The 14,202-nt window shown below is 37.7% G+C and overlaps 1 protein-coding gene across 5 annotated transcripts in view; it reads right to left on the bottom strand.

Annotated features, from left to right (window-relative positions):
• sptan1 (spectrin alpha, non-erythrocytic 1) overlaps positions 1-14,202 on the bottom strand; it is a 146,185-nt gene that overhangs the window by 13,382 nt on the left and 118,601 nt on the right. For all 5 annotated transcript variants that reach the window (XM_077585431.1, XM_077585428.1, XM_077585429.1 and 2 more), the window contains 9 exons: positions 12,377-12,585; positions 11,329-11,449; positions 8,938-9,059; positions 8,738-8,870; positions 8,548-8,646; positions 8,314-8,473; positions 3,589-3,665; positions 3,302-3,511; positions 2,886-3,182 (listed from right to left, as the gene is read on the bottom strand). In XM_077585431.1, the coding sequence (XP_077441557.1) occupies positions 2,886-3,182; positions 3,302-3,511; positions 3,589-3,665; positions 8,314-8,473; positions 8,548-8,646; positions 8,738-8,870; positions 8,938-9,059; positions 11,329-11,449; positions 12,377-12,585 (1,428 nt within the window). The remainder of the gene's footprint in view (positions 1-2,885; positions 3,183-3,301; positions 3,512-3,588; positions 3,666-8,313; positions 8,474-8,547; positions 8,647-8,737; positions 8,871-8,937; positions 9,060-11,328; positions 11,450-12,376; positions 12,586-14,202) is intronic.

Raw genomic sequence — 14,202 nt, 5'->3', positions numbered from 1 at the left:
AGAGCATTTTAACACACTCTGTTTAGAGTGGCGGGAACAAAGAAAAGTCGACTTCTATTTGGAAAAGTTTCACTTCAACTCGTCACCATGGCCACAATCTTTGCTCACTAGACATCAAATTCTCACATTTTGTAGTCACGAGTGTCTTCTTTCAGACAAACTAACTTTTATTTGGCTAAGGTGTCATTTAGTACCTTTATTTTCACCTTAAGCAAGAGAAGTCGGACTAATTCGCCTGTCTTTTACATGTTAATTTCAGGCACCTTTCTCCAGGGATGTGATTTGACCAAAGTGAAATTATCTGAAAATTTAGCCGGGGGTCTGGGGGCCGCTGGCACTCGCTCATGGGTTTTCCGTGTTTTTAAGTACTTTCAATGCACTCACATGACAAAGAAATAGACAAAACAACAGCATAAATTTTCAATGTATATTGAACTATCCCATATAAAATGGCAGTTTTAGTCAACTCAAAATCAGTCACATTCAAAAACATTGGACTGCCTTTGCTTTTAAAAACTATCACATCTAACTAATGTGATTACTAAGTTAACACATAAATAATGTTGAAGAGTTCAAATTTCATGAACAAATAATTGTATCATGACCAAATGAAAAGTAACTCATATTGGAGCATACCACAAATGTCTTTGTTATAGCAGAAGATGTTATCTGTCGGAGTCATGTGCATACACAATGAAATACAAAAAAAAAAAAAAAAAATAAAAAAATCTGATTTTTTTGGGGGGATAAAAAAAAGCGGAATTCCGCAAATTAGCGGAAAAATCACATCCCTGTTTCTCTCTCCATTTCTGATAAATCATAAGTTTTCAACCTGCTCTCATTTGGTCATTTTTTATCCGATTAAGAAAATGAGAACATGCTCGTGTTCCCCAAACCCTTGCCGTTCTAACGAGCCATTTCTTGAATCTGTATCTTCAACCGTTAAGTTGTGAGAGGCTTTTGTTCAAGGGGTGCTTCTCTCATGCAATCTCAATGGAATGTGGGGCGCGTGACGGCTCCAAGTCAAAAATGTGTGTGCGCTCTTAAAGTGACAGTGACATATTTTTAGATTATGGTTAACTTCCACATTTCTTCACCGATTCCAGTCATTTAAATTTTAAACTGTTCAGCTCATTTACATTTTTTGAAATACATTTTCAGGGACAGTGAGATACTTTTAGTTGATGTTCATTATGGTTAACTTCCACATTTCTTGACCGATTCCAGTGGTTTAAATTTTAAACTGTTCAGCTCATTACCAGTCCCATTCAAAATTTCCGCGGGAATTTTTCTAGTTGTTAACATGTCGTTACTTACTGCTAATGTTAAAGCCCGTATTTGAACGAGCGGCGCAGGCTTGCGGGGTGTGCGCACGAAGCAGTGTGTTTTTTTCCCCATCAGAGTTCACTCAATGTTGCAAAATGTGCCGAGACGTTTGCCAGAACGAACTCCGACGAAAAAACAACACTGGCTACTTGCGCACAGCCCCACAAGCGTTTGCCGCTCAGTGAGATACAACCAAGGAAATGTCTTCTTTCATTTTATTCGGTGATCATGGTGAACGGGAGTCTGCCTAGCTCAAAGGCTGTCAGACTGTACTCGCACAGGCAGCAGGAGTGCTCAGTTCATATAAGAGTGGTGAAATCTTACTGGACAATTATTGTGCAAATGCCACAAAATAATCTAGGTTGTATTTTGTAAATTTCTACATTAGAATATTTACTTTTTTATTTACATTTATTTTCATTTTTTTCTCTTTTTTTCTGGGGACCGGCCATGTCACACCATTGTGAAGTCCTAGGATGTGGTGTGGACTGCTTACGACTTCATTGTAGAGTTTGTAAGGTCATGTTACTTTTAAACATTTAAGTTAGGCATAAAACAAAGTTGATGCTTATCTACCTGTTTTTTTCCCTTCTTTTTTTTTTTAACAAAAACGTGTACATAAGAATTTAAAATAGATTAGAAATCGTAAAAAAATTCAATTCCCATCTCTATTGTTGAGCCAGAAGTGCAATTATTGCAGCAGCATTTTAAAAATGAGCCTGTAACAAAAGTGACTCTCCTGTTTATGTTTACATTTGTGCTTTAGCTAGGTCATTAATTTTCTTGCAGTCTGCTCAGTAAAAAGACATCATTTTGAAAACTGGACAATCTATATTAGAGTTTTTTTTTTATTTTATATTAAAAATTTTGCGCAAATCTTGTCTCGTTCTCGTGGACTAAATCTCGTGAGACATCTCATCTCGTGGGATTTGTGTCTCGTCCCATGCCTAGAATCTACTAATTTCTCCAAAACAAATGGATGAAATTGAAAATGCATACAAATATAATTTTCCCGGTGAAAAAATACATAAAGACAGTTTATGAGTGAAAAATGGGTCATCATGGCTGGAGCAGGTTTTAAAATTAAAATTTGCCGGGGGTACGAATAATTTCGGGCTTGACTGTATATATTTGAAAAAAAAAATGTGTTGGTGCCAAAGGAGACAAGGAATTATGTTTAAGTGAAGCGAAAAACTTCGTTTACACACTTAATTTCCTTCGAAATTCCGTCGAATGAAAAAAATCATATTTTGTTGCCATCTTGTGCATCTATAGGGAATTTTAAACTTTTAAGGGGGAGGATAGGATGTCAATTACTTGCATATTTTCTATATTCTATTCACAGCAAGGCTAATGCCTTACAGTAAGCTTTTGTACACCCCGGGATGACAACCCCTTGGCCTACAAACACTATACCAGTGTTTCCCACTTGTTTTTTTGTCAATTTTGCACCCCATATTCTGTATTTGGGGATTGCAATGATATGATCTGATGTATTAACTAGTAAACAGAAAAAGGTGTGAGAACGGTTATGTACTGTAAATATTTAATGAGTATACCTTGATTATCTTCTGCAGGTTTCTCCATGTTTCTTCTAAAGCTTCCATTGTAAACCAGGTGTAGGGGTTGGACACCACCTGGTAATTCTTGATCTGCAGGTCCAGTTCAGCCAGCTGGTTGAAATCCGTCTGAGCAGAGGTCAGCGAGGAGCGGAAGGCCTCATGGGCTTCACGCAGTGCCCGAATCTCTTCCAGAGAATTGCACCTCACTGGGTCTGTCAGATCCTCCTCTGCATTCTCAAACCAACTGTTAAAAGCTGATGCCTTCTTGGCAAACGTAAGAAACAAGTCTTCAACCTGGGTTGGAACAAACAAAAAAATGATGAGCTGCACATCTCTCCACCCATCCAACGACAAACAAACTCAACTCCCACAACACAATCCAGTAACACCCACCCACCCTATGGCCTTTTTACCTTTCGAAAATGCTCTTGAGCCTCCAGAAGCTTCATCTTGCGGGTTTCTGAGTTGGACAGCAACTGATTCCAACGCTTCATTAAGGCAGCATGACGAGCTTCAATGGCTTTGGCTTGGACATGCTTGGCAGCCAACAACTGGTCTTTGAGAGCTGTGATATTGGTAATGCCCTCCTGCTGAAAGGCTTGAAGTCCAGCATCAAATGTCTCCTACATATCAACACAGACCAAATCAGTAAAGAGACAAGAAAATACAGTGAAGTTGTATGCACAAAAGATACAAATACCTGCTTGGTGAGTAGAGTCTGGACAGAGGACAGGTCTCTGCCATAGTCATCATTCTTAAGGCTGTTCTCTTTCTCTCCTGAAAACAAACAAACACTTTCATTAACTCATTCAAACCCAAAAACATGTAAACACGTTCTTTGATAATTTGTCCTTCACTCCCAAAAACATAGTTGCAAGTTTTTTATGCAAGAGCATACAGAATGCTGTGATGCAGCTTCTGACATGAAGATGTGGCTTAAAGCAATAGAAATTATATATATATTTTTTTTAAACGGCCATCAGGTGGCAGCAGAGTATAAGAGATCAGCTAGGACCATGTTGCAACAAGGTCTTTTTGCCAGTGTTTTCAACAGGTTTGTGAATAATGATGAAACTTAGCCATATTTTAATGCTAATTGTTACAAAACGGAAAGAGATACAAATATGTTTTCCCTGATGAAAGTAGAGACTCTAATCTTTCTTTTGGTAGGTTCCATGTTTTTATAGCAATAGAACACAATACCCTGTGGGCCTTGCAAAATCATACAATATATAGGATAACAGCCGGGAGCAAGGGGGGTTGGCGTCAGTGAAAATGGCGTGGAGTGAATGAGTTAAGAATTTTCGCAGCAACACCCCCCCCCCCCCCCAGCATTTTAAATTGCTATATCGATGTATTCTGACCCTGTCTATCAGAATCTGCGCTTAAAACTAGCATAGGTGTACTATTGGTAGATATGTCTATCAGAATATATTGGGAAATATTGGAAATCTATTGTGCTGGTGGGGTTTCAATTGATTTATCATCACATTTGGGAACTCTACTAAGTATTTAAAGCGTTTCACAGCACTCAGGCCTTCGGTGGGGGTTCCAGAGAGCTCCAAATAGGGCTATGGTACAAAATGATTATTTTGGACCCCTTACTTCAGGCCACTGGCTGGCCATGTGGGCACATGAAGATGGCAATGAGCTTTTTACCCCATCAATATTTGGAACAAAAACTTTGATTATCCAACTCCATTATGAAATAAGCCTTTGCATATCATACTATTTTGGGATATATTCTAAATAAATAAAAAATCCGGAGAGTAGGTCATCTGTTCCATTACCTGCCTATTCATGTTTCTTGGAGTAAAACAGGCCCACATAATTAAATACAGATTAAAACAAGGATAATATCAATTTAAGGCACTTTTCTTCCATGTATTATTACCTGCATATTATTTCTTTGTACACAATACCAAAAGTACATTTTACACTAGACTTACTATCCCAAGGTTTTCCCCAACGTTTATGACAATTTTAATTTTAAACGTCTCATATTATTCAAATTTTCAACATACTAAAATAGTTCTCAAATGTGTAAAAGGGGGTTGCTTCAGTGAAAATGGCTGGGAGTGAATGAGTTAAGAAGCCAAGGTGTACATCCACAGAATATAAATGGCCCCAGATTTAAATACTGAACATGACGGCAACCAATAGGGGAAAGTTAAAAAAAAAAGTTCTAGTTTGTTGTTTCATGGTTTGCAATACAGTTAATCATGGCTGATGTTTTCCAAACCCACGCTTAAGGTGATAATCAGCAAATAAAGAAAGGCCATATAAAATCCCCACTTATATAATCGATAAACACAATGGATCTTATTAAATCAAACCTTCTTTAAAATACATTCTAAATATATTTACATTCTAAATATAAGTACAAAATAAATAGAAATGACTGTATGTAGATACATAGACACCTTTTAAGATGCAGCGTCTGGGGGTGGAGTGTGTGATGTCGGCAAGTATTGTAATGTGTAAGTGTCTGGGCATGAGTTGTGGATTGTGGATGACCCCAAAAACGGCCTGTTTGTTCAATCATTAACATGCATTGTTAAACAGCGACAGGCATTTTCAAAACTTTAGACTGGTCAATCATTTTATAAATAAATAAAAATAGCACGCACACGTGTGGACTGATCAATTGTATCGATTTGTAAAAAAATATAGCATTTTCCAAATTGTGATATAAGAGGGTTCAGCCCAATGCCAGTAATACATAAAAAATATGATAAAGGGAAGCAAGCTTATTTTATGCCACCATTATTAAATATTATTCACTTATACACAGTGAAGATAAGGGTTTAACTTCTTTATACTACTCTGTTTTGGTAACTTGTGACAATGAATCTTCTGTTGATAGATTACAGGCATGGAACTCTGACTTTGAGGAAGTTATAACAGAAGAAGAACGGCAGAGGGCATTGTCCTTTAGTTCAAAGACAAACTGTTAACGCGAGAATGAGGTTACTACAATACAAATGGTTGATGAGAATATTACACGTGTAAAGCTTAACAGCTGGTCTCTTGATATTCCAGCCACCTGTATTAAATGTTGCAAAGGTATTGGAGAGGAGTGGGACAGACTTGATCAAATATTGTTGGAATTAAAATACGTCACAGAGCGAAACATTTTGTGCTGGGAATCTATCCCAAATATGTTGTAGTTTGCGCAAGTAAATCTACTCTGAATGACTGGACTGCTGCAGGCCAGGAGGCTGATTGAATTTTTCTGGAAGAAAATGGATGCACCTTAATGAATCAATCAATAACAGAACTGAGCAATACTGTTGCATTGGAAAAAATGACTCACATTATTAGAGGGAGGGCAGAGGAGTTAGAAGAAAAATGTGGAAACCTTTACCTTACCTTTACATTGCAATACAATGTGGAGATGCCTTTTTTGTGTGTCTGTTTTTGCCTGTTTGTGACTGTTTACTGTTGTATTAAATATGTGAAAATCTATAAATACTGTGGGGAAAATGTTATTCACTTAAAGTTAATTTAAAAATGTCTGTTCCAATATTTATGCTAACTTGAATAGTGGTCAAGATCAAACAAAAGGTACTCTGTCCTGAGTTGTTTAACATAACTTAAATGTAAATATCATAAAATAGAAGCTGGATTTCTAAACTTTTGTCTCATATTCATCTTTTGATCTGAAGCCCAAATCTCTTCAGTATACAACAAAAACAAAGGAATTAGCCCCAATGCTGGTTGATTTTGGTATCAAATAAAGCCCCATTTTTTTATTGAATAAAAAACTTGCTTTAGGTCCCTGTGCTCTAAAAGGGAAAATGTTGCTCCTCAATTGAGACAGTTGCTCCTCAAATGCAGTAAGTCCAACTGTAGTAGTAACTGAAGTAACTGATTAGCAAAATGATGTAAAAGGGAAAAAAAGCGTATTTTGAGTCTTGGCTTAACATAGAAATACACATTTGCTAATTTTGTGGTCACTTCTTAGGTAATAGCCTATGTCCAAACACAAATTTGATAGCCATGCTATTGATCATGTGACCTTGGCTGTGTCCGACTGTGCATAGATATCCAATCCTCATATATAGTAGTAGAAGGGGTGTCCGAATGCAAGTATTGAACACATTGATGGTCACTCAACCGGTTAATATAAAAGTAGACCAGGAGAACGAGCAGGAAAACAAAAAGGGGTGAGCATCAAAGCTATACATCCACAAAAATAATTAGTTTTGTTTTAATTGAAAATATGTACAACAAAGGAAATAATATACAGTTTAAACACATTTTTATTCACAATTAAGAGTCAGCGATCTTACGCTTCAGTGTGTATGGTGGTCACGTGATATGTGATGAGGAGCAGGTAGTTAGCTGGCTGTCCGACTCACCAAACAGAATGAGGTCACTATATATTAGGCAACTATATAGTGCGGGACTATGAAGTGAATGAGGGGGTAGGGGATAAGGGAGGACATTTGGACACAGCCATACTGTCTATGGGCAAGCCTCCATCTTTGAACTGTCTGGTTAGGTTTCTGCTGGAAAGCTATTAAAAAAAGTCGTATTTTTTATTCAATCAGTTGTTAAATCTTTTGTGACCTTGACAGCTTGCAAAATTAAAGCCTCTCTTTCACAGCAGCACTTGAAAACCATAATACATGCCTAAATTAGATCTCGGCTCAACTACTGTGATGCACTTTAATTTGGAGTCAGCTTGTCCTCCCAAATGCTGCTGCTCACCACCTAACTAGAGCTTGTAGAGCACAAACCCAATCCTGGCCTCCTTTCACTGGCCTTTTGTACACTGAGTAGGGCTGGGCAATATGGCCAAAAATTCATACCATGACATTGTTTTATTGTGTTTACTGTTTTACTGTTATTAATTTATTGTTTTAATTATCTTTGCTTCTATATGTCTTGATTTTTACTTTATGTAATAATAACAATAATGCATCAGCTTTATATAGCACTTTTCTTTCTTGAAACTCAAAGATGCTTCACAATGGAAACATTTTTCATTTTCATGCACTCACACATTCACACTGTGGTGGCGGTAAGCTACTTAAGTAGCCACAGCTGCCCTGGGGCAGGCTGACGAAAGCGAGGCGGCCAGTGTGTGCCGACCACCACCAAACATTCGCACCGTCCATACACCAAGTGTGAGTAGCACTGGAGGCAGCCACCGATGGACAGCACCTTTGTATGCAGCTATGGTTGATTTTAAAGTGATCTATAAATTGAGTTAAGTAATGAGCCTGTCAAATAGCTTTTAAAACAATGGCCATTACAAAATTAAGTGTTCAAAATAATTTGCCCAATAAACAACTGTTGCATTTTCTCGTGTTATCTGTAAATACTTACATACATTATGACATACTGTATCTTTTTGATTCTGGGATAGCATTATCTTTCTGAAGACAGACTGCTTTTCTGAAGTCTTTTTACATACCAATCCAAGACTCCACCACATCAGCCTTCCAGTTGAACTGCAGAAAGGCAGAGTTCTCATCCAACTTCGCCTTCCTCTGAGCAGCTGCCCGATCGAGCTCCGATACTTTGCCTTGCAGAGCTGACATCTTGCAAGTGATACTGTCCACGTGATGGTTGTTCTATTGAAAACAACATCAAAATCAAAACCAGTTTAAAATGCAGCCTCCTTTACTGCCAATTCAACAAATACTACCTTCTTAATCAAATCTTCTCCATTAGCACAAACATCGCTGACTCTGTCTCTGTGCACAGTGAAGTCTGTCTCAAATGCTTCATGTTTTTTGAGCAAGCCCTAATAATGAAATGTTGACATTTAGAAAAACACATTCACCTATACATTTTGACAATTTAAGACTGGTAAAAAAACAACAACAAAAAAACACCTGCACAGCAGCCAGCGTGTCTCCATAATCTTCACCCCCTACTAAATTGAGTTTCTCATTAATCCATGCTTCTTCTTCTTCCACGTTTGCCACAAACTGCTGGTAGTCCAACGATTCCTCCAGCCTCTGTCCCCTGGGATGGAAAACGCAGAAAGTTTGTTTGTGTGCCTGTGTGCAATTCAACATGTTTTTACCTTTACCTTGCTCCAGACAGGTCTTTGAGTTCCTTCCAGTGGTCCACAAACTGAGACAGTCTCTGTTGGATCTCCTCTTGACCAATGGTGTTGTCATCAGACAGCTTCTTTCCAGTATCCAGCACAGACTGGGGGCATGCAGATGTAGTTAAAATCATTATCAGGGCTCCGCATTAACTTACTGGCGAGAGCAACTTTTTTAGTTGGTCACATCCCTTTTGGAGAGGTAAAGCATGACCATATTTGTTGACGTTAAGTTGTCTTAATATGCATACTGTTGTTTAGTATGACATAAAAGATTGACAGTGGCTCAAGATATATTTGCAAAATATTTTAACAAGAAATTTGTCTGCAACAACACTGGCTGATAAAACAGGTTGATTCTTGTATATAGTTTTAAAGGGAACCAAGACTATAATGACAGTTTGCTCCTTATGATTTATTTGGTTGTTACAAACAGTTTAATACATTTTGTAAAAACTATATTTGTACATACGTCACTATTGTTTGCATGACGTAGATTGACTGCTCGTTCTCTGCCTTGTGCTTTTACTTCTACGCTTCTGCAGTAGCAGCAGCAAAAGGAGCAGTCCATTAATGGAAAAAGAGCAGTAGAAGAATGTCTTCTGGCGTCAATGCAAAGCAAGTTCCAAATGCATCCTGTTATAAACCAATCAGCAGCTACTAATGCTTGAACTGTTTCTATTCACATTTTTGTGGCACTCTGAATAACCAAACAACACTTGTGAAAACCGCTCGATTAAGTTTCCACACGGTCGGAGTAGAGAAGAGCACGCTCTCAGTTTCTTTCTGAATGCACACATAGATAAGGAGACGGCACTCTCGTTACAACGGAAGCATGCAAGGGAGGAGACTGGCTAAAATAGTGAAAAAGACGGTGACGTTCAACCACGTTTTAAACAGTTTAACAGACTACAGAGGTAGCATTAAAACTTGCACTCGCACTAGTGTGACTGGATTAAATTGTTACCAGCATACACTTAAAAGTTGACCACATCTGCGAGTATTTCGGTCACAATCTTGAGCCCTGGTTCTAAATACCATAACATTTCAAAATGAAGTCATACATTAACTCATTAAATGCCAGAAGGATTTAAGTCGTTCATTAGAAACAAAACATTTAGCGCCAAAAATGAGTTTTTCTTGATTGTTGTGTTTTCTTTCATTGGGACAACGAGACTGTCATATGACCATCCACTATGTTCACATTTCAAATTGTTTTTGGAAATCAAGGATGTTGTGTCCTTTGGACCAACGACAGAAATGATCATCTGGAATGTTTTCAACACAAAATTCACAAGCCAGTACCTGTGATAGTATGGGGGACTGCTGGTCATTCACGGAAGAGAAGCTCATTTTTTTTCTGGGCAAATCATTAAATGTGTTTATTTACTCAAATTTTTGTCTTCGTAAGGAAGACTAACAAGCTTCACCAAAATTCGGTCGGCAAAATTCATATTACCTGCTATGATGTGCGGTTTACTAGCAGGTGGAGTGTCTTATGAAGGTAGCCTACTGTGTGACCAAGGGGGGTAAGTCATTGGAGAAAGACAGAATGACACAAGAGAGTCATTTTTAGCTAAGCCACTGGGTATCGGTAAAGTGTCCGGTCATTTCAGAACAATGGAATTAAAAAACTTAGGAAATGCCATGGTGGCGTTTTAGACTTCAAGATCGCTGATTCGCTTATTTCACTGGGGTTGTATTTTAGGGGAAGCTGAGTTTCCCTTGCAGTCTTAGAGGAATCGCCACAGCTTTGTACCCGTAACCTGCACTGTGAAGGCATCACTTTGTGATTTTGGAGCAGCATATGCTGCCATCCCAAACGATGTAATTTTCAGGGATGTCCCTACTATTTGAGCAAGACCATTCTAAGCCACATTCTGCAGGTCTTACAAAAACACAGTAAATGAGTGCAAGTACTAGACTGACCTGCCAGCAGTCCACACACATGGAGCATTGAAAATGTGTGGAGAATTATGAAGCGCAAAATACGACAACGGAGACCCCAGCCTGTTGACCAAATGAAGCTGAAATAATGAGGAGGAATTCCACCTACAAAGCTTCAACAATTAATGTCCTCAGTTAAAAAAACGTATTGAGAAATGTGAAAGGTGATGGCACAGTGGTAAACATGCCGATGTCCCACCTATTTTGGAATGTGTTGCGGGCATCATATTCAAAGAGTGACTATTACCCCAAAAATAAAGTTGATCAGTTTGAAATTTAAATATCTTCTCTTTGTAGTGTATTGTATTGAATATAGGTTGGATTTGGGAAGGATTGTCAAATCACTGTTTTTAATTTTTATTTTACACAATGTCCCAACTTCATTGGAATTCAGGTTTGTAAATAATATGGGAAGAAACAACCTACCTTAATGGCTGGCTCATGGGCCCCTAATTCAGCTTCAAGCCTCTTGTGTTTCTTCCTCAAGTTCTGGACTCCAGTCAAGTCACGTCCATAGTCCTCTGAACTTACAAGCAACTTCTTCTCTCTGTGTAAGGTTTTGATATTAATGCAATGATCTAAAGCAAAGTTATTTTCAAATACATGAAGAACATAAAACAAAAATTTGACCTGATTGAAAATGTTCTAATTTAAACTTACTTAATAATATATAGTTAGGTACAAAGTAACAGAGTTATTCAGAACAGCAATTATCAGAAGTCTGGTAACTTCTTGAACAGGATTGATTTTGAAGCAAAATGTGAAAATGGGCCACATACAGAAAAATAGAAAGATGCAAGGGCCACTTTGTTGTTGTTGTTCTTGTTTAACTTGACTTGTTTATTAAACATGGTAAAATCAATAAAGCAATGTAGTATATATATTTTTTTTTAAACGGTCATAAGGCAAATTAGTTCAGAATGAATTTTTTATGTTTTGGTATATTACAATAGATCCGCTTCTTCACTGAGCAGCAGCTGAATCCCAAATTCATCATTCTGAACCACAACAAGAACAATCTGTAGTAAACTGACTACACTTATAGAACCATTAATGTGATGTTTTCACAAATTGGACTTTGACACTAAGCAGCAAGTGGATGAAACCATTTTCGTTTCTGAAATTGAATTATCTTGATGTCCACACTGTTACAAACAGAGATTCAGTTACTATTTTAGCTGTGTGTGTGTCTTTGCATTGCTAGAAAAGTTTAATCCACCCTCTTTTTTTAAAATGGCATTGTGGCCATGTCAACAATTATTTTTAGTATATGCCGGGGGCTGACATAATATGTATGTTGGGCCACAAATAGCCCCCGGGCCGTAGTTTTGACACCACTGGAGTATAGTCTTTAGTCTGCCTAAAGTACTAATATGAACACAAAATGTAAAAACGTTTAATAATGAACTGACTTGTGTTTTGTAAAAGTAGGGTACAAAAAACCTAAACAGAACAAAAAAGTGGGCACTCTTACTTGATCCAAGACTCCTCGTCGTCCAGGTCCCTGAAGAACTGATGCAGGCGGTGAGACTCATTGAGCTTTGCATGGCGGCTGGCTGCCATGCTCTTAATTTTGATGAAACGACCATTGACTGCACCACGCTTGTCCTTCACTTGAGAGGTATCAAAGGCATTGCTGACCATCAGACTGTCAGCCTGGCCATTTAGATCCTTCAGACGATCCTAAAGAGAAGAGAGCGACATTATATGATCTAGATGTGAACAAGACCTATGGGTACGTACCGTGTGACCTGGGGAACATGCTTTTCTTTTTTCTTTTAAACATACTAGTTAGTTAAAAAAAAAAAAAAAGTTTACTTGCATCCCTAACCCTAACCCTAACCCTAACCCTTGCATCCACTTCAGCAGGTGGCAGTGGCACTCATTTATTTTTTATTTCAAGCAAATAGATGCGTTTCAAATCTTTTCTGTGACTACAAAAACAAGTAATTTAGTTATTCTTCTTAAGTTGATCTTTCTTTCGTTTTCTTTAATATTAATAAGGATACAATGTTAAGAGAGTATAACAATTTTATAGACAAACTAGATTTCTGCAGAAATTGTGCGGGATTATGCTGAAAAGATGAATGCAATTAGCTGAATGCAGATTTTAATGAATGCAGGGATGTGATTTGACCAAAGTGAAATTATCTGAAAATTTAGCCGGGGGTCTGGGGGCCGCTGGCACCCAGCTAGGTCCAGGGCAGTGCCCTGGTGGGGGTACAAGGGGGGCGAAGCCCCCCGGAGCTCATGGGTTAACTATCCCATATAAAATGGCAGTTTTAGTCAACTCAAAATCAGTCACATTCAAAAACATTGGACTGCCTCTGCTTTTAAAAACTATCACTGAGAATATCATCATATCTAACTAATGTGATTACTAAGTTAACACATAAATAATGTTGAAGAGTTCAAATTTCATGAACAAATAATTGTATCATGACCAAATGAAAAGTAACTCATATTAGAGCATACCACAAATGTCTTTGTTATAGCAGAAGATGTTATCTGTCGGAGTCATGTGCATACACAATGAAATAAAATAAAAAAATAAAAAAATAAAAAAAAAATCGGATTTTTTTTTTTTTGGGGGGAGATAAAAAAAAGCGGAATTCCGCGAATTAGCGGAAAAATCACATCCCTGTGAATGTGCTTGCGAAGAAATTGAAATATAAATGATGTGAAAATTACACATTTTTAACTGTCTGATCTGACAGTCAGTTGGTATCCAACCATCGAATGTGCTAAAATGTGGTCCAATCAGGGTTTTGAACCCAGGTTCTCCGTGGTGGGAGGCAATTGCTCTAAGCACTGACCTAACTTGACCCTTTTAAATTCATGGCTAATGGTGTATTTATTTTGAAAAGTGTCATCTGATGCTGAAAGCTTGCATGCATTTAATCATTTCAGTTAAAATTATAATGCATTTCTTGATATGGTAATCAGCGGGTATACATGTATGTATATCACTTAGCATTATGGCCATGGATAAATTTGCAATGTACAGTCTAAGGTGGATTTCGAACCTGCGACCTCCTGGTTACTGGACAATGCACTTTACCAACTGCGCCACTGAGCTGTAGCAGACGTGGTAATGATAAGTTGTATGTATGAAAGTGGGAGTGGAAAGTGGGACTTAGAAAAAAAAGTTGTATGTATGAAAGTGGGAGTGGAAAGTGGGACTTAGAAAAATGTCAATGTCTGTCCCATTGAAAATGAATGGGGAAAAGTTTATATTTAACATTAAATTGTGCAAATAATATAAGTAATGTGAAATCAAATGATATACAGTATATGCCG

The sequence above is a fragment of the Vanacampus margaritifer genome, chromosome 14, assembly GCF_051991255.1.
Source record: "Vanacampus margaritifer isolate UIUO_Vmar chromosome 14, RoL_Vmar_1.0, whole genome shotgun sequence".
Taxonomy (NCBI): Eukaryota; Metazoa; Chordata; class Actinopteri; order Syngnathiformes; family Syngnathidae; genus Vanacampus; species Vanacampus margaritifer.
The sequence above is the reverse complement of the archived record's forward strand: the minus strand, read 5'-3'. Positions and strand labels throughout refer to the sequence as shown.